The 21,288-nt window shown below is 45.3% G+C and overlaps 1 protein-coding gene across 1 annotated transcript in view; it reads right to left on the bottom strand.

Moving 5' to 3' along the window:
* LOC134350973 (serine protease HTRA1-like) overlaps positions 1-19,555 on the bottom strand; it is a 38,876-nt gene extending 19,321 nt beyond the window's left edge. The window contains exons 1-3 of the mRNA XM_063056912.1: positions 18,908-19,555; positions 4,194-4,293; positions 1,461-1,665 (exon numbers count right to left, since the gene is read on the bottom strand). Coding sequence (XP_062912982.1) covers positions 1,461-1,665; positions 4,194-4,293; positions 18,908-19,304 — 702 coding nt within the window. The 5' untranslated portion in view covers positions 19,305-19,555. The remainder of the gene's footprint in view (positions 1-1,460; positions 1,666-4,193; positions 4,294-18,907) is intronic.
* Positions 19,556-21,288: the final 1,733 nt, after the last annotated feature.

Raw genomic sequence — 21,288 nt, 5'->3', positions numbered from 1 at the left:
CAATTCCCAAATCTGTGGCCTCCAACCATCAGTCAGGAGGATGAGGGTAGCAGGCACAGGGTGAACCACCATCTGCGGATCACACACAATCCCCACTAGAGAATATATTGTTGTTCCTTTGTTTAAATCTATGGGAGCATCTTTACCAGAGAGGTTCAAGGCAGCCACCATCACCTTCCCAAGGGCCTCTGGTACATCTTCCACAGGCAAAACAAAATAAAAAGAATCTGACCCAAAGGGTACGTAACTGTGCAGAACTATGTCTTCCTCACTGTACAGGTGCCAGCAGGTGGCAAAATTAATAAGCTTGCCCAACTCCTGCAAGCTGCTTCATTTCAGGCACTGTTAGTGAGCTGAAACAAAAGCAGGGCATATTGCAATTAATCAGCAAGGCAGGCAGCAGTAAGGGGAGAGGCAGAATTAATGTTTCAGGTTGACAACCCCAACACCAGTGGGGCAGCTGATCTGTTTCTCACTCTACACAATCTGCCTCGCAGTTTGAGAATGGCCAGCACCCTTTATTTCAGATTTCCAGCAGCTGCAGTCTCTTCAGTCTTACATCATCATCCAGCTCCATTTTGACTGAACCTTATTCATTTCTATCTCCTTACTGTCTTCCGGATTGTAACAAATCATGCATCAATAAATAACCTATTCCTTTGCCAACAATCTAAATTTTCTGTCCCCCTCTCTTCCTTTCCACTTTCAAAGACTCTTTACAATTCATGTTTTCAGTATTACTTTTATTTGCAGTTTGTTTTCTTTTGCAAATTGCATACTGGCATTTGTCAATCTTTGACTGTTTACGTATAGTCTTACCTTGCAAATGCCTGCAAGAAAATTAACCTCAAGGTAGTATATGGTAACCTATACTTACTTCGATAATAAATTTACTTTGAACTTTGAAAACTTTATATTTTGCTTTAATGTTAACTCAAATCAGTTGAAATATTACGTCAAAACCCGAATTAAAAAGAAGCCAAGAAAAATGCGGAAATACAAACAAGTGGAAACCATCATCCCCACAGTTTAGTCTGGGTTTGAATCCAATGTCTCGCTCCTGTAGAGATCATGTTCCAAATCAACCTGTCAACCACCTCCTAACTGGCTCAGTTTCATACTGGGAAAGAGCTATGTTCACTTGAGAGCCAAAATATCAACGTCTTTGGGATTGCAAGGTGTTTTGTGGAACAAAGTATGTATGGGAAAAAAAACTGATTAAATAAATGAAAAAGAAGGTAAACTCTGATAGTCCACCATTTGATTGTTTAGAAATACTGGTGGTTTGATATGCGGTTACCAGAATTCCTTGATCCTCACTAGGTTCATTAGAAATTTCATTATGGTACTGTACAGAAGTTAGTATTCTGGCACCAAAGTCTGGAGATTGCAAGATTTAATTGGAGTTTTACTACACATCACCAATTCGGAAATGATGATCCCATCTCCTGCAGACTTACCTTTGGGTTGATCTTAATTAGGGCTATGTCTGACTTTTGGTCAACGTCCTTGACCTTTGCTTCATATGACTCTCCGCTCTTCAGCTCCACCTTAATTTTCTGCTTATTGCTGAGCACGTGTGCGTTGGTCACAATGAGGCCGTCCTCTGATACAATGAAGCCCGAGCCGCTTGCCACGGAGATTTCACGGCTACTGAAGGGAACCCTGTAGAAGAAACACAATTATCCTCAGAGCAGAATCAGCGCTGATGGTATAACTCCACAACATGTTCGTCTTCCCCACACTTCCAACAATTTTTGTTCCCCATCAAAGTCTACCCTTTTTCCAGATTGCTTACTCTATGAAAATACATTGGAAAAAGTGTGGAGAATACACGGATAGCTCTTCTCAAATTTGGTGTGGTGTACATGGACCAAATGGTGCTTCATTTGGGACATCCTGCAAAGCTATAGTGTTGGATATGGCGGGCCTCGCTGGAAAACACTGCCAGGGAGAGTGGTGGAATCAGAATTACTGGAAGCAGCTAAGAAGCACCTAGACAAGCACTTGAATCGCTCAGGCATGGAAGGCGATGGCCAAGTGCCGGAATATGGGGTAATACAGATGGTCAGTATCGATGTGATGGATCAAATGGCCTCATTCTGTGCTGTAATACTATAAGAGAAGCCATTTGACTAACTCCACCAATCAACAGAATCACTGCTTACCCATTTTCTCTCTCTTCACCATATCCCCTTTAGCATCCAATTATCTTCCTCAGTTGAATATACTCAACTGCAGGTAGATGATTCCCTGAACTTATCCGCGGCACAATATTTTTGTTTATATATATCTGCTCACAGGATATGGGCATCAGTGAAGATACACATTGCCCATCCCTCAACAGCCCCAAAACTGAGAGGGTCATCTACAAGCTAATTTACAATTAGCAGAGGACTTCCGTGCAAAAGGGTGCCCGAAACACAGGTTATACCACAGGTCAGAAAGTAAGTGAAGGGTTCCAAATGGAGGGCCACTCGGAGGCTCACCTACTTATCATGCATCAGTTCCTCGGCCAATTGGTAAATAAGTTTAGTTATGTGCAGTACTTTGTAAGTATTTACATTATTTACATTGTGGCTTACAAGACTTCCAGAGTTGAAACTTTTCAGGAATAAATTTAGTAATAAATTTGAAAGGAAGACTTTCAGAGTTGAATCTTTGAAGGAATGATTTTATTTATCAGTTAGAAAGCAGAAGACATCTTCCAATTCACTGAAAGTAACCACATATGAACTTTGCTGTGTGGGAAGCTGAGAATTTGGAGAGAGCAGGAATTCACTGTAGAGGAAGAAGGAAGTTCTTCCAGTTACCTTGTGAGGCAGTGGTGGTTTGTGGAAGCTCAGGAGAGTGTTTAAAACTAAGATGAATAAGTAAAATTCCTGCAATTTGCCATAATTCTTCATGCTTCTCTTATTCTGTTAAGGCACAAAGCATAATAAAGTAGGAGCAGGAGTAGGTCATCAGCTCCTTCAATCTTGCGACACCATTCAATATGATCATGGCTGATCTACGCTGACCTCACCTCCTCTGTGTCAGTTCCCTCTACTCCGCAATTGATTAATATTTATCTACTCTACTTTACAGACGTCAGACGATCCAGCTTCCACCGCCCCTTAGGCCAGAGAATTCCAAAGATTCACCACTCTCTGCAAGAAGAAATTTCTGTGGTCCTTAGTTTTAGAGTAATAAACCCTTATCTTGTAGATTTGTATTCCTTTTATGATCTATACTTCCACTTACCAAAGCCCAAGATCCTATAGTCTTAGAGACAGAATCACACACCAGAGAAACCAGAGATGGCCCTTCAATCCATCATATCCATACTAACCACTGGGTGCCTAATAAATATCCAATTTACCTGGCTCGAAATTCAAGACTGCAGACTTAAATGGCACTGGAGTCTCTGCCTCCACTGTCTCCTCAGGCAGTGTGGTCCAGACTCCAATCACCCACTGGGTGAAAAAGTTCTCTCAGAACCACACTAATCTTCTTACCCCCAAATGCAAGGCTCCCAAAGTTAGATTTTGAAATAATTTTCATGGTCTTCTGCCGCCTTCAAGGTGCACGTCTTCCGGCCCCAGGTCCCTCAATTTCATCAACCCTTGAAAAGTTGTGCACTTAGTTATGCCACACGTGCTGCATAACTTTAACTTGCCCAATGTTCTGCTGAAGCTTATCCAAATTTCTCTTGACTATTTAGTGCACTTCCAAGTTCTGTGATCCCTAACTTGCTTCCAAGTCCAGTTCCAACTCCAATTCCTACATCCTCATCCCCCTCCAATGAAATGTATCCAGATCGGCCCCTGCGTTACACACCTAGAAGCTCCATGCTCCAAGTTTGAAACTGTCGGAAGGAATACATTGTGAAGGACTCAATTTGTCCTGCACACTGCCACAAGCCAGATCTATCCAGATTTCTGACTCATTGCATATCAATTTATATCTATGGTGAATGTTTCTAAGGTAGGAATGCAAGTTTTTAACAAAGGAATTTGGGGAAAGAAGATTAAATTTTCTTTGGAGACAATTCACATTATCCCATTACACTTGGTCATTCAAGACATTAATAAGCTTATAGAAACAGTGGTCCTTGCACCAAAGCTTGGGGAAACACCACAATATACCCCACTCCAGCCCCAATTATGTCATTGGGCAGTGCGTGAATGTGTGTATAGTTAGTGATTTCTTACCTCCGAAAGAGTTCAAGATGGACAACGGCAGGAGCGATTTTCTCCACCACGTCTGCAATGAAGTTAAACTTGTTTCTCATGCTGTCGGGATGCTGGAGATCTAAAGAAGGCAAGGTTTTAGCATTTAGTGAAAAGAAGCACAATACTGGCAGTCTGCCACTTAGTGGGGTTGGGGGGAGCGGAATAAGAGTTGATCAGAATTATTTCGATTTTGCTTTTCATTGAAGGAATGATCACTGGACTTTGTGCCAGTACATCCAAGCCTTTTGCTTCCTCACACAGTGGGATTGCTGCACATTCCTCTCCCAAGACCTAACTTTCCCTTTCACTGTGTTGTCTAGTTAAGCACCCTCCCTAGACTGGTACCTGTTGCAGAGAATTAAACTACAAGGCATTGCACCAGGCAAAGGTATTCACATAAGTTTCCTCACACACTTTGAAGCCTCATCAGAACTGTGCCGGGCATAGGCGAAGACACATCTGGAGAACTGTGTACAAGTGTGATCTCCTCATTTAAGAAGGGATTGAGTAGATTGAGCCTAGATTCACGGGAATTTAGAAAGAAAGGGGTTCCTTACTGAAGCAGAGAGTATTCTAAATAGGTTCCATTTGGCTGAGTGCAGAGGATGTTTCTCTAAAACGGGGCTGGAGAGTTGAACAGAATAAAGATGTCAAGCATTTGGATGGAAATCAGGAGACAGGAGACTGCAATTGCTGAAATCTGCAGCAACAGACAATCTGCTGGAGGAAATCAGTAGGTCGAGCAGCATCTATGGGGTTGGAAAGAAGGAGCTTTTTTTCTCACAAAGGGCCAAGGTGGTTTGTGGTTCTTTGCTTGAGAGAGCTGTGAAGAAAGTAATTATTGAATATTGGATGTATTCAAGGCTGATGTAGACTTGTGATTTGATTGCAAGAGATGTCAAGGGTTATGTGATCAGGCAGGAATGTGGACCAGGAACCTATGTGGGATCAGCTCAAGAGTTCTTATAGAGAGGCACCAAGAATCCAAGACACAGGGAAAGAACTTGCAACATTCCTTGCACTATTTCAGTAAGAACCAAGATCAAAGAGGCTACAGAATAGCCCAGGAACAGAGAACCATTGTTGCTGCAAAGCAAAAAAAAAACAGAAGGCTCATGACACCTCGTTGTATCTGCCTCTACCACCACCCCAGCCAGCATATTCCAACCACCCACTACTCAGTAGATAAAAACACTTGACTGCACATCTTTACCCCTATCATTTAAATAGAGGCCCTCTGGAATTCGACATTTCACCATGGGAGAAAGATACTGACTGTCTGCTCTATCTCTCCCTCTCATAATCTTATAAATCTCCATCAGATCTCCCCTCAGCCTCCACCACTCCGGAGAAAACAAAGTTCACCATTCCCCATCCCCTTTTTCCTCTCCTCTCCTCTCAGAGGGACCATCGCCTCCCTCTGGTGTTCCTCCCCCTTCTCTTTCTTCCATGACCTTGTGTCTCTTTCACCAATCAACTTCTCAGCTCTTTACTTCATCCCTCCCCCTTCAGGTTTCACCTATCATCTGGTGTTTCTCTCTCCCCTCCCCTTTCTTTTAAATGTACACCTCAGCCTTTTTTCTCCAGTCCCATCACAGGGTCTCGGCCTGAAACGTCGACTGTACTCTGTTCCATAGATACTACCTGGCCTGCTGAGTTCCTCCAGCATTTTGTGTGTGTTGCTAAGTTTGTCAACTTTCTCCATGTTAGCACATGCTCTCTAAACCAGGCAGCATCCTGGTAAACCTTTCCAGCAACTTCTCCAAAGCTTTCACATCCTATAATGGGGTGACTAGAACAGAGCACAATACTCCAGATATAGCCTAACTAGAGTTGTATAAGGTTGCTACAAACTTCCTGACTCTTGAACTCAATTCCTTGACAAATAAAGGTAAGCATGCCATATGACTTCTTTACCACTTTATCAAACTATGTAGTCCTCAGGAAACTATGGACTTGAACTCCAAGATTCCTCTGAACAGCAATACTGTGAAGGGTGCTGCAACCAACAGTGTATTGTCTCTTTACACGTAACTTCCAAAATTCCAGCACTTCTTATTTGTTCCGGTTGAATGCCAACTGCCATTTTTCTGACTGTATCTGCAACTGTTCTGTGTTTCAGTCATCACTGAACACTATACCAGATATGCTCAGGTTTTTCTTACCAAGGACCAGACGGTGTCTACAGTGGCAGAAGTGTTATGGAGAAGTGTTTCACCTATTATGGCCTTCCCATTGCTAGTCCTCTACACCATCCACAGCACCACCAATCTTTATATCATCTACAAACTTACTAGCCTTCCCATCTATGTTTTCATCTGGGTCATTTACATATATCACAAACAGCAGAGGTCCAAGTACAGATCTCTACAGAGCATCACTGATCGCAAACCTGCATCCGCAATAAGCCCTAGTGACCACTACCCCTTGTCTTATAAAAGCAAGCTAATTTGGAAATTACACGGCCAAAATTCACCATGGTTCCTAATCTTCTGGATGGCTGTCTCATGAGGGACTTTTTCAAATGCATTATTAAAGTCCATGTTTACAACATCCACAGCTCTGCCATTATCACATTCTCGAAAGATTCAATCAAGTTAGTAAAACATGATTTGCCCTACATAAGAACAAGACGGTCATTCCTAATTAGGCCATGGTTTTCCAATTGTTTATAAATTCTAATCCTAAAGAACCTTTCTAGTGACTTCCCTAGCACCAAGCCAAGGCTCACTGGTCTATGGATTCCAAAATTATTCCTGTTTCCCTTCTTAAATAATGAAACAACATTAGCCCTCCAGGGCCTCAACCCTGGCTGGAGAGGACATGAAGACATTGGTCAAGGCCCCAGCAACCTTATCTCTTGCTTCACTCAATAACCTGGTGTCCTGCAACATCCATGTGCAATGTCCACCTTAATATTCTTTAAGAGACCCAGCACTACCTCCTTTTTTTTATTTCAAAATGTTCTTGCAACTTAGAATGCTCCACACTGATCTCCCTGCCATCCATGTCTTTCTCTTTGGTAAATGCTGATGCAAAGTACTCATTTAGGAGCTCTTTTATCTTTGAGTAGACCTGCCCTCTCCCTAGTTATGCTCTTGCTCATGATCTATGTACAGAATGTCTTGGGATTCTCTTTAATCATATTTGCCCAGGACTTTTCTGACTCCTCCTGGCTTTCTTAATTCCATTCTTGAGTTATTTTCTGGCTTATTTATAATCCTCAGGGGCTCCATTTGGTTTTTAGCATCCTGTACTTTACAGATGTTTCCTTTTTCTTCTTGATTAAGTTTATCATCTCTCCCAACATCCAAGGTTCCCTTACCTTGCCATCCTTTTCCTTTCTTGTCACTAGACCATACCTATCCTGTACTCTGAGCAGTTGATCTTTAAATACTTCCCACATGTCGGATCTGGACTTGCCCAAAAGCAGTTGTTCCCAATAACTCTGCTTAGTTCCTGTCTAATACTCGCATAATTTGCCCTGCTCCAATGTAATACTCTCTTGTAATCTCCATACTTATCCTTATCTATAACCATCTTAAAACTAAGGAGTTTTGATCACTGTTTAACCCCCCCCCCAAGTAGTATTAATGAATGTCCTGGCCATGACATTGGTTCCCCTCCATTTACAGTGCAACCAGTCCCATTTGCACCGGTCACCACTGCCCCAGAGGAGGTTCCAATTATCCAAAAAAGCTGAAACCCTGCCCCCCGCACCAATTGCTCAGACACACAGTCATCCGTGTTATCATTCTATTCCTGTTCTGAATAGCCCATAGCACTGGGAGTAGCCCAGAGATGACCGGGGAGGGTCGATAAGAGAACATGCCTTGCTGTAATCACTGGGATCTCATGCTTTCCTTACTGATGAATCGAGGAAGAACTGATGCTGGTTCACAGACCGAGGTGCTGAAGGGAATCATGAATCAAGATCAGAACTGTGCATCAGGTGTGGCCCTGAACCAATCCAAGTCTCAGATCTGTACTTTCATTCCTGGGCTCCTCTACGCATCTGCAGTTACCCGGTTGGTCACTTCCACCGCAGTCTAACTGAGACAGCACCAGTGACCCAGGTTCAGCTCTGCTGCTGTCTGTAGGAACTTGTAAGTTCTCCCTGTGACCACGCCTTCTCCGGTTTCCTCCCACATTCCAAAGATGTACATGTTAGTCGGTAAATCGGTCATGTGGGTATAAGTTGGGTCGTGTGGGCCTGTTGGGTTGGAAGGGCCAGAGGGGCTGGTTACCATATTGTGTCTTCAATTTAAAAAAAGATCTCAGGGTGTGTCCTGTCCCAAGTCAGACGAGGCTGTTCAGGCTTCATAACAGGAGCTTGGATCAATGGACAGCAGGGTAAAGTCATTGTACGGGAAGATTAGGGAGGCACAGTGGATGGCTTAGCTGCCTCACAGCTCCCTGTGCGGCAAGATCAAAACTGACCTCAGGTGCTCTCCCCTGCGGCGTTTACATGCTCCTCCAGGGATCCACATAGCAGTTCCCAAATCCTCCCACATCCTGGTTCTGCTGGGAGGTGAAACAACTACTGAAAGGCACTGACGTGTACACAATGAGTCAAACAGCCTTTTAGTGTGTCATTGTAAGACTCTGGCCTCAATATAAGGAACTGCCCGGACTTGCTTCTTGCAGCTGCTATTAAGGTATTTGTGGCTGTGTTTTCAAACACAGGAAGAAATAATTCTTAAACCTTTAAAAGTGTTAATGGAGTGACAACTGAGAATGAAAATAACCCAGATATTACTGTTTCAGTACATTTAATCAGAGGTCTCATTAATAAAAACTTCAGCTAAACAGCAAAATCTTGGCATTCCAAGCTCCATCCAAGAATAATATTCCATTCAGCCTCAGACAGGAAGGTTTTGGCAGGATCTACATACAAGGCTTCCTCCATGTGCTCCAGTAAGATGTGCGAGTCAGTATGTTAATTGGCCGCTGTAAACTGCCCCTATTGTGTGGTAGAATCTCAGGCGGGTTAATGAGAATACAGAGACCAGGGCTCCAGTGGAAAAAAAAACAACTGGTGAATGGGATTGTTCTGAAAACAGACATAGATCGGATGGGCCAAATGGCTTCCTTTATGTGCAACACCAACCAATAACCACCTCCCCTAACTTGACTCTGTCTACAATTCCTATTGCCACAGGGATGCATCAAACGTAATCAAGGACTCTTCCCATTCTTGTCACTCTCTCTTCTCCTCCCCTTTGGGCAGAAGACACAAAAGCCAAAGAGAATGGACTACCAGGGCCAAGGACAGCTCCTATCCCACTGTTATCAATGGACCTCTCATACACCAAATGATGAACTCCGTATCTCCCAACCTACCTCACTGTGGCCCTTTGCATTGTCGATGCCCACTGTAACTGTAACACCATGTATTGCATTCTGAGATTAGAGACATTATCTTTATTTGTCACATGTACATTGAAACATCACCTTACGTTCTCAATATTTATTGCTTATTTATTTATTATTATTATCTCTTTCTTTTTGCATTTGCACAAATTGTTGTCTTTTGTAGACGTGTTGAACACCTAAGTTGGTCTTTCATTGATTCTGTTATCCTTATTATTCTATTATAGATTTATTTGTATGTCTGCAAGAATATGAATCTCAGGGCCGTATATGGTGACATTTATGTACTTTGATAATAAATTTACTTTGAACTTTGAACATTAAAACATACATTGAAATGTGTCTTTAGTGCCAATGACTCACACACTCTGCTGGAGGCAGCCCACAAGTGTTCCAATGCTTCCTGCACCAACATAGCATGCCCACAATTTACAGACTCTAATGAGCTGTCCTTTGGAATGTGGGAGGAAACCAGAGCACCCAGAGGAAACCTACGCAGAGGACGTACAGATAGCAGCGGGAATTGAGCCCAGATCCGTGGACCGTTTTCCTTTTGCTGCCTTGATGTGGTTACAAGATGGTGAGGTGGAGATACGCCTCAGCCAAAGGAGGTGTAAGGCACTCCTCCCCTCTGCTAACCTGCAAGTCACCCTTTGGCAAGGTGTAGCACATGCATAGCCCCCTGATCAGGGTTACTGAAGCCAGGGGGGCAGGTGGTGGATGGTCGTATGAGCAGCTGATGCACATCACAAGTCCTGGTTTTGCAACACCTCTGACGCCAGGCAGATGATCTCTGCAGAGTATTGCTAATGGCTGGGGTCACCCATCTTGTAAAGACACTGCCCAGAAGAAGGCAATGGCAAACCATTTCTGTAGAAAAAAATTGCCAAGAACGATCATGGTCATGGAAAGACTGTGATCGCCCACGTCATAACTATACGGCACATAATGAACAAATGATACGGTTATGTATGGCATGATCTGTGTGGATGACAAACAAACAATAGCTTTTCACTATATCTCAGCAGACGCATTAATAATAAACCAATAGATTACATAGAAGCAGAGTACCCACATCATCTCTGCCTTGCAATGGTTGCTTTTCTCACTGTCCAAAATGAGAACAGCCATAGAAGTAGCTGTTGAACAACTGTCAGCTGGTGGCATAATGGCATCAGCGTCTCCGGAGCGAAGGCTCCCGAGTTCAAATCCAAGTCAGGCCACCCCGCCGAGCACGCTTTCCATCCGTGCCGGGTTGAGCGTCGAGCTAGCCACTCGGCCTCGTAAAAAAAAAAGGGTTGAGTCAGGAACGTTCGTATCGTGACCCGGTTAATCCGAAAGGAGACCAATCCTGACACCACGCGCCAGACAAGAATGGCTGACTGTCTGGTGCGACACGTTTAAAAAAAAACTGACAGGAATTCCACGGCCTGCAGAGGCAGGTGGCTTGCATATTTAAAATACTTCGCTGCTCTCAGTGCTGGCGAATTTGCTTGCTCCCAGATGAATAAGACAAAAACTTTAAATCTTTTTCGGAAGATGTTAAATCTGCGTTCTGCCCGCCTTTCTCTCTCCCGCCATCTGAAATCCCACAGCAATCAGCAAGCGGCGTAAATCTTGCAGAGGGGAAGAAGTCAGAAGACACACAAGGATGAACATCACTGGCTTCCTCGAGACAAGTTCATACATCGAGGAAGGAGTTGTGTCCGAAAGGTAAAACAGCCCAAGGGGGGCCCGTCCTCTGTCCCGTTTTCAAACAAGGGCAATAAAAGAAAAACTTACGTTGGCATGCCTTCTTTGTGATTGCATCAAGGAGAAATATTTCTAGGGATGTACGGTGGAAAGCACTCTAACAGGATTGCAAGGGGCTACAGAGGATGTAAACTCAGCCAGCTCCATCAAAGGCACAACTCTCTCCACTACCAAGAGCATCTTCAAGAAAGCAGTGGCATCCATCAGTAAGGACCCTCACCATCCGGACCATGCCATCTTCTCAGGGAGGAGGTACAGGAGCCTGAAGACCTGTACTCAACGTCCTGGGACGAGCTTCTTCCCCTCCACCATCATATTTCTGAATGGTCAGTGAACACTACCTCATTATTTGTCATTACTCTATCTATCTATCTATCTATTTATTTTAGTAACTTAATGTTTAAGTCCTGCAATGTACTGCTGCTGGAAGACAGATTTCTTGTCCTATAAGACTGCTCCCTGCCTCCCTGGAACAATGTCAATACTGACTGCAGCTGATGAGTGGACTTCACGGGAACATGAGAGATAAAGAGAAAAAGAGCCTGTGGTTTTTCATGTCAGCTCCACCATTCATTGGGATCACAGCTGATCTTCCGTTATTGAGGTATGACCTTCATATCCTTTGAATTCCCAGAATCAAGGTTCGGGACGAACAGAGACTGACCCTTCGTATTCTACGCAGTAGAGAATCTGAGATCCAGCACCACCTGGGTGAAGAGATCTCTTCACTTATTTCCTAAAGAGCTAGCCCTTATTTTCCAGCTGTTTCCCTGGTCCTAGACTCCTCAGTGAGGGGAATCGTCCGCTTTGTAACAAGCCTGTCAAGGCCTGTAAGAAGTTCGGAAGTATTGATGCATCTATGAAAGACAGGTCCCAGCTACTTCTGCAAACTTCCTCACTGCTTGGAGTTTCGAGGGCATGGCAAGGTTATTTTTACAAGGCCACTCTACTTCCTGCTGAAACTGAATAGAAGTGACGTCACGCAGCTGCTGATAATGTCACAGCAATTCCAAGCCTCGTCAGCTAAGAGCCAGTACAATATGGCTTGCTCCCAGCAGCATTGTGAGAATGACATCCCTGCGACTTAACACTGGGATTTAGCTACCAAGATCTCTTTCTACGAAGAGGTGGGGGGGGGGGGGATTCCCTGTTGCACAGTTCCCATTTTTGACAGACGGCGGGAAGCCAAAGACGGCCATTTGCAGTGGTGATCTCTCAGCTGTTGAAAAGTGATCCCTAGCATCACCAGGGAACCACATGCTCCAAAGGACACACGGTCCAGTCACGTGAACAAGTGTCCTTCCTCGGACAAGCGGGTAGAGTGCCTAGAAGTCCTAGGCAGCACGCAGACTGTTGACCAATAGCAATGATCAGAAATGCTTGCACCATGCAAGACTCCCAGAAGGTTAATTTCCAGGTTGAGTCTGTGGTAAAGCCGGCAAATGCAATGTTGGCATTTGTTTCAAAGGGAATAGAATATAAAAGCAAGGAAATAATGCTGAGGCTTTATAAGATACTAGTCAGGTCACAATTGGAGTATTGTCAACACTTTTGGGCCTCTTATCTCAGAAAGGATGTTATTCATTGGAGAGAGTCCAGAGGAGGTTCACGAGGGTGATTTCGGGAATGAAGGGATTAACATAAAAGGAGCGTTTGGCAGCTTTGGGCCTGTACTCACTGGAATTTAGAGGAATGCATGGAGATCTTATTGAAACCTATTGAAAGGGATAGATAAGGTGGATGTGGAGAGGATGTTTCCTCTGGTGGGGGTCTCCAAAACTAGAGGGCAAAACTGAGGGGTGACCTTTCAGAACAGAGGGATGGAGAAATTTTTTTTTACACGGAGAGTAGTGAACCCGTGGAATGCTCTGCCACAGACTGCAATGGAGGCCAAGTACGTGAGTATATTTAAAGCGGTTGATAGTTTCCTGATTGGTCAACGAATCAAAGGATATGGCAAGAAGGCAGGTGTATGGGGTTGAGTGGGATCCGGGATCTGCCATGATGGAATGGCGCAGCAGACTCAATGGGCTGAATGGCCTAATTCTGCTCCTAGGTCTTATGGTCTTCCACAAACTTGAGATGTCACAAGCGGCAGAATCGGGTTTATCATCACTGACATACGCCATGAGATTTGTTGTTTTGTGGTAGCAATACAGAGCAAAACAAAAAATTACTGTAATTTACATTAAAAATTAGATAGTGCGAAACAGGAATAGTGCGGTAGTGTTCATGAACAGATCAGAAATCTGATGACAGAGGGGAAGAACATGTTCATAAAACATTGAGTATGGGTCTTCAGACTTCTGTACCTCCTCCCTGATGTTAGTGATGAGAATTACTATGGAGTTCGGTTGTAGTTAGGCTTGTAGTCCAGGAGGGGTCCAGAAGAAGCAACAATATAATCATTGCATCTGTAGCTGGTGCAATATAGAGGCCTGTGGCATTGATCAGTCCCAGCGCCCTGCCTTTTCTCCCTCGACCCTACAGCTTTCACTCCAAGTACCCACTCAAAGCCCCACAGAGGGCACTAAATGAAGCCGGAGGATCAGCTACAGTTCAGGTTTTCCCAGTGCGAGCTGTTGTCCCCATACTTCCATGCCCTAACCTCTGGCTGTTTCTCTCCCTCCAATTGTTAACTTGCATTGTCTAAATTCCACCAAGCTTCCTCCGGATCTCCCCCGCTTCATGGAAAACATCCCCGGCTTTCTGGAATCAGCATCCTACGAACACAGGTAGAGCCAAGAGGAGGTCACTCAGCCCTCACACCTGCTCTACCTTTCAAGCAAATCACTGTGGATCTTTCAGCTCAGCACCACATTCCTGCACTAACCCCTTCAATTCCCTCAATGCTGAAGGAATCCATTAACTTCTATATTGAATAGACTTAGTGACCAAGCCTTGGTTAGGAATTGAAGGTTCAGTGCCCCTGGGTGAGATTCACTACCCCCTGATCCCTTTCACCTGGAATGAAATAGCTTCTGTGATGAACAGAACACGCATACATCCATCCCATGATGGTGTCTCCAGGACACAAACCTCTAGCTGGGGATTAACCGCCTTTGTGCTGTGCAATTACAAATCCCAGGATTCGTCACTTTCCCAAAAAGACCTGCCACTCCCCATGGTCTGCACACACGTGTACTCTGGTTTCAAAAACTTGCCGTACAAAATCAAGCCCTTTAGCCCATTCCAATAACGAAATCCTTCATGGAAATATTTGTGCCTGGTGACAGCAGATTTCAACTTTGTAGTCTTGAATCCAGTAATTCTGCTTTTGACTTCGACGAACCTAAGCCTCTGACCAGGTCACTTAAAGCAGACTGAGTTATCTCAAGAGGCTGACTCAACATAAAGGGTGCAAAATCTGTATCAGTATCAGTGTCTTTTTGCATTCCTGGCTCGAGCATCATGGCATCTTCATCTGCCTCCTCTACACTCCATGTCCTGTTGTTCTAAAACTTGTCCTGCCATGCAGCATGGACAAGAAAGAAAACTTTTCAGCTTACGTTGTGGGCAACATTTTAATTGACGAATTATGACTTGAAATAACAAATATAGACAATTTCAAAAAATGGTGCGTGATAGGGAAAATTCATGGTGATTTTCACGATCAGCAGCCCAAAATTCAAAAGTGAACAAGAGGAGCAAAATCTTTTGTTGTGCAGTGTAATCACATTAATAACACTTAGTCCATACCTTCTAACCTCCAGTGATTCAATTACTCGTCAAGATGTTATTTAAATGTTGGAATGGTTTCTGTTTCCACCTTCCCCTCAGGCAGTGCATTTCTACCACCAACTATCCACAGGGTGGAAAGGATTCTTCATCATATTCCCTCTATACCTCCTAATCCAGAACCTAAACTTACTTATGTAGTTTTTGACACCTCTACAGTGGAATGGGTGGCGGGGAGGAGATACAGTGTCTCTCAAACAAAGGAGGTGTAAGGTGCTCCTTCTCTCTGCTAGCCTGCGGGTCACCATTGGGCTAGATGTAGCACCTGCTTAGTCCCCCAATCAGGGTCATGTGAAGCCGTGGGAGCAAGTGGTGGATGGTCACATGAGCAGCTGGTGCACATCACAAGTCCTGGTTTTGCGACCACTGACGCCAGGCAGACAATCTCCGAAGAGTATTGATAATGGCTGGGGTCACCCGTCTTGTAAAGATGCTGCCCAGAAGAAGGCAACGTAGAAAAATTTGCCAGGAACACTCAAGGTTGTGGAAAGTCCATGACCACCCACGTCATGCAGCATGACACATAACGAATGAATTTTGGAATAAAATAGATGTTTTCTACTGTCTAGCCTGTATGCACATTGATGATATATACCTCCTCTGCTCCAAGGAAAAAAACTCAGTCTATCTAAACTCTTCCCATAAGTGAGACAATCCTTCCCAGGCAACATGCTTGTGATTCTCCTCTGCATCCTCTCTAGGGTAATTGAATCCTTTTTTAGTGTGCTACCAGAAATGTACACAGTACTTTCATGTCTTGCAGTGCTGAACTGTAACCTCCCTGCTCTTCTACTGTACCTCCCAGTTATTGAAGGCAAGTTACCACATGCCACCTCAGTAGTAGTACGATCACTTGAATTGAGTATAATGTTCTCCTACGGGATTGTCTCCAAGATGTCAGGAGGGGCAAGACTTTGTTTAACATGGAGGGGGGGTGTTGATGTACTGGCAGCCACCATACGTTCCTTGACAGATTGGGGTCAGGGCCCGGTGGCACTGAATACAAAATATGACTGCCTTCAATGCCATTGTGATGTGTCAACGTTTTCTGTCAGCTCCACCACCGGGCTTTTGGATGGATCGGTCTTTGTCTGGACCTTACCGCCATGGGCAACCCTACCAGGAGCTAAGCACCAAATGGCTAAACTCCAGACGGCATCACCCTCGGGATCTCAGGAACTCAGAAGCTTCTCCACCACAACGAAGTGAAAATTCTCGGAAAAGTCCCATCTTATTAACTGCCTTCCTAAAGGTTCTTTGGACTGATACACCAAGAATCCTCTGCTCCTCAGTACTGCATTGTTGGCCTCCTCAATCTTCCCACCCAAATGGGGGATTAATATTCTCCAGAACAGATGGAAGTACTTGCATCTTCAGGATTGCACTTTGGGTTCTTTTACGTCAGCCGGATAGGTGTCTTACTCCTGCATCCATGACCCTTCAGCATACCTACTGGTGCTGCACAAACCTGGATCATATGCTGCAATCTCTAGAATGGGATTTAAAGCAGAAACTGCTCTTGAAGTAATTCCCACTCAGGCACACAGACTGAAAGATTGCTGCATTACAGGCAGGGAGTTAACTTGTTGGACAGCTGACCATGATTAGCTTGTTTAATGCAACTGGCACTACTACTGAGGTCAGACAGATATCAACCATCGGCTGTGCATTTGGCAACTCCTTCCACAGAGGCAATAAAATCGTTATAAACAGCAGATTGGAACTCTGTGGGCTGAGTAATCAATTTGAGTCTGCTCACTGCCAGCCACACCAGATTCTTAAACAAAGCAGATATGTTGGCTTTTGTTGACTTGGCTGTTTACGATGACATAACAGGAGAGGATAACTTTCATTTATTAATACAATGGATACCAGTTAATTGGGCCATCGGTTAATTGGGAAAGTCACTTATTTAGGCCATGTCTTTTTATAAACAAAATCAAATCAAGAAAATAGTTGGGATTCCCTTTGTTTATTTGGGACACTATGCTGATTAATTGGGATAGGGGACTGCTGCAGGACATTTTCTAACTAGCATTAGTTGCGTGTGTTTGTGTTCAAATAGCACAGATTTTTTGTCACTGACATTTGGAGAGAAGTAAGCAGTAAGGCAATTTAGTACTGTTTTGCTCCCTGCAGTTTCAAGCATTCAGGCTTGGAGATGTCAGAAATGGCCGGGAATGTAAATAAAATGATTTTACTACTTCAGCAAGTTAGGACTACAAGGAATTTGAAGGCATCGACAATCATTTTGAATGTTACAATGATAATGAAGATTTGGAGGATGTAATTATCCAAAGAATTGTATGAAGGCAGTCCATTATCTGCACTAGGTGTCTGCACTGATTTTGCTCACCATGTCAGTATACATTGGATGAGTTCCTCAGTAGATAACAATTAGGAACTAATACACAGGTTTATATACTGTAGCAGCATTGGTAGTGTTCTAATTTGTTCTGCATTTCATTTAAATACATAATTTATTACTCAGCTAAATTATTGTCTTTTTTATATACCATTTTAACTATTTCAATGAAACTTCAGCTCACTGGGGCAGCCACTTAATTGGGCCAAAATGTACTGGTCCCAATGTGTCCCAATTAGCCGGAATCCATTGTATAATCTTTAAATGTGTCCCTCCTGATATCCATTCCAAAACCCACTGACATTGCCAATTTAGAATAGCGAATCTGTTGAATTTGGTTCTTGTTCCATGAGCAGAGAGGGGGTGTACGGTCATGTTCATGTGAAGCCAATGCTTAGTTAGTTCAATATGCATCTGTTTGTCTTTGCTGGATATTTGGAAACTGCCTGGTAGCTGCTACCATTCCATCTCAACGTGTTCATCCAATCCTGGAGTGCATCTGCCCATCATTTTCCACAAGAATACAGCAGTTAACTGACCTGGCAGCCTCTTAACATTTCACAATGCAAGAAAATTCATTTCCTCAAAGTGATTTTGGAACTATTGATTTCAAACATTTTTTTTTGCCTCTGATGAAAATAAAAAATGAAGTTTTGTTTCCTGAACTTTTTCACCAACTTATTCCTTCTGGGGTTGAAAGAAGCCACAAATAACAGATTCTGATGCTTGAAGTATACACGGGTCAGCATTGGAAGAATGGCAAGCATGCACCACAAAATATTAGTAGGATAGAGACTTGTAACTTTCAAAAACACAAGAAATTCTGCAGGTTTATTCTTCTCCTTAGACTCTGTCTGACCTGCTGAGTTTCTCCAGCACTTTGTAACTTGCAAGATCAGCCCACTGCCAGCCTCAAGGAGTGGAAAGGGTAATAGGCAGCAAAAGGCTAGGGAGGTGTTGGAAAAAGTGCTGGCATAAACAACTTGGACCTGGGGAAGAGGCAATGTGGGACATAGGATAGTCTTCGGAAGCCTGCTGATTAGGCAGAGTGCTCACGCTATAGTGCTGCTATCAGCACGATGTGCCCATTACCCCATGCCTAGCTCCAACCCTTGGCTTGTCAGTACCCTCCTTTCCCAGGCCTGGCAACCCCTCCATACCAATCTACATACTCAAAACCCCACTCCAACTAACCCTCTCTACTCACCCCAGGCTTGGCACACCTTACACACTAACCCATTCTCTACCCTTTCCAGGCTTGGCATTCACCTCCATACTAACTCCCTTCCACAAGCCCAACCAACGTTCTCTACCCTTCCTAGGTATAGCGCCTCCTCAGTACTCACCCACCCACACACAACTTCCCACTTAACCCTCCGATTAATTCCTCTCTACCCTCCGCAGGACTGGCACCACGCCTCATGTTGACCCACCCGCGGGCTCTAGGACCCTCACCTCTCCGTACCTGCATCGCACGCTCCCTTCTGGATGAGGATGACTGGCAGCGCGTTGGACGCCTGCTGCCCGCGACTGGCCGCCTTCAGGCTGCAGATGTTGCGGTAAGTGCGCCCGTCACTGCCGCACACCGGCTCCTCCTGACTGCAGGCGCAGATGCCCTTCTTGCGCTTGGTACCGGCGAACGCGCACTGGAAGCCCTCGGCGCACACCCCGTGCCGCCCGCCGCAGCTCTCGCCCTCGGCCGCCGCGCACACCCAGCAGCAGCCGCACGAGTCCTTCACCCGGCCCTGGGTGCAGTTCACCAGCATCGCTGAGCACCGGGATGGCTGGCACACGTCCGGGCACGGCTTGCCACTCACCGCCGTCAGGCAGCAGAGGCACAGCAGGATTCCGGCGCGCAGCATTTTCTCGGTCCGAGCCGCGATCGTCCGGCGGTGGTAGCTGGGAGCCGGTGTGCGAGAGAGAGGGTGGCGAATGCCGCAGACCTCGGGTGCCCTTGCGCGGTGTGCAACCTTCGCCAATGCGTTAACTCACAGCCCCTGTCTGTTTTGCAGACTGCGTTAGCGCACTGCCCCCTCTCCGCTTTCCAAAATGCGTCAACACTGTGTGGCTCGCTCCTGCTCCCCACTCCCAGCCCCTGGCGCTCCGCTGCAGTTTGTAAGCTGCGGGAATGCACCAGAGCCAATGAACTCCGTGCCAAAAATCCTCTGCGTCCCAGCTATTGGATCTCTGCGTCAAGTGAGCTTTGGAGATTAGTTTAACCCTTGAAAAGGTTATCCGGCCGTCCGCATAGGCTCGGCCGATGAAGAATAATCGTGAGTCCATGCGAAGATTAGTTGGCCTGCCTAATGCTCTTAAGGGAATGTCTCCGTCACACTTGTGCAAAGGGCAGACGCGAACTGCAGAAATCCCAATGCACCATTTATTCGAGAAACAGGGGTAGGCTATTCGGCCCCTCACATTTGACATTTCGGTCTACTTCCATCAGTGCGACGACAGTGGCTGCACCCGGTCCCGAACTTGCGAAGAACGTTCCAAGTTGGTCGTCTCGCCACTTCACAGAGCCGGACACCCGGGTTCAATCCCAACCCCCGGCACGTTCTCCCTGTGACCCCTTTGATAGATTGGAGCTACAGGGAGGTAGTCACCGATAGGTTGCAGGAGGCAGGTGACTGGGTGACTGTCAGAAGGAGGACAGGAAATGGGCAGCCACTGCAGAGCATCTCCGTGGCTGTCCCCCTCAATTCCGATACTGTTGGCGGGGACGACCTACGAGGGGGGAGCCGCATTGACCGGGTCTCTGGCACTGTGTCGAGCGCTGCGGCTCAGAAGAGGTGGTGAGGACTGCAGTGGTGATAGGAGGCTCTAAAGAAAGAGGAAACGAGGCGAGGTTCAATGGGCGCGATAGAGACACCCGGATAGTATGTTGCTTCCCAGGTGCCAGGCTGGGATCTGGTCCACAGCATTCTCAAGGGTGGAGATTGAACAGCCAGATGTCTTGGTACATCTTGGGACCAATGGCATTGGTAGAAAAGGTGAGGAGGTCCTGAAAATATATTTTAGAAAGCTGAAAAACAAGCCCTCAAGGGCAGTAATCTCATGATTGCTGGCCGTGCCATGCGTCTGTGAGGGTACGAATGGGATGATTTTGCAAATGGATGCGTGGCGGAGGAACTGATACAGGGGGCGGAGGTTCAGGTTTATGGATCATTGCGATCTCTTCTGGAGGAGGTACGACCTGTACAAAAGGGATGGGGCTACACCCGAACCCGAGGGGGACCAATGTCCTCGCGGGCAGATTTGCTAGAGTTGTTCTAGAGGGTTGAAACTAACTTGGCGAGGGGATGGGAACCGGAGTGATAGCGCAGGGAATGAGGTAGTTGGTTTACAAGCAGAAGTGTGTAGTGAGACTGCTAGCAAGGAGAGGCTGATGATAGGGCAAGATTGCAGTTGACAGTAAGAGTTGCAATGTAAAAGGCGGACAAACTCGAAAAAGGTGAATACTGTGCAGGGCTGAAGGTGTTATGTATGAATGCGCGCAGTATACGCAGTATGGCACAGCTACTTACAGCACAGTTGCAGACTGGCATCTATGACTGGTAAATGTCATTAGGATTGGCATATGGTTGGTAAGCAGAGGGGTGGCTTTGCTCTGTTGGTAAAAAATGAAATCACATCATTAGAAAGAGGTGACAACAGGCCTGAAGGTGTTGAGTCGTTGTGGGTAGAACCAAGTAACTGCAAGGGTAAAAAGACCTTGTAAATTGGAGTTATATACAGACCCCAAACAGCAGGAAAGATGTGGTCCACAAATTACAATCCAAGATAGAAAATACATGCTACAAGGAACCATGTGCTGGATCCCAAGAGGGAGAATTTCCAGAATGC

The sequence above is a fragment of the Mobula hypostoma genome, chromosome 8, assembly GCF_963921235.1.
Source record: "Mobula hypostoma chromosome 8, sMobHyp1.1, whole genome shotgun sequence".
Taxonomy (NCBI): Eukaryota; Metazoa; Chordata; class Chondrichthyes; order Myliobatiformes; family Myliobatidae; genus Mobula; species Mobula hypostoma.
Note: the sequence above shows the minus strand (reverse complement) of the source record. Positions and strands in the feature narration are given on the sequence as shown.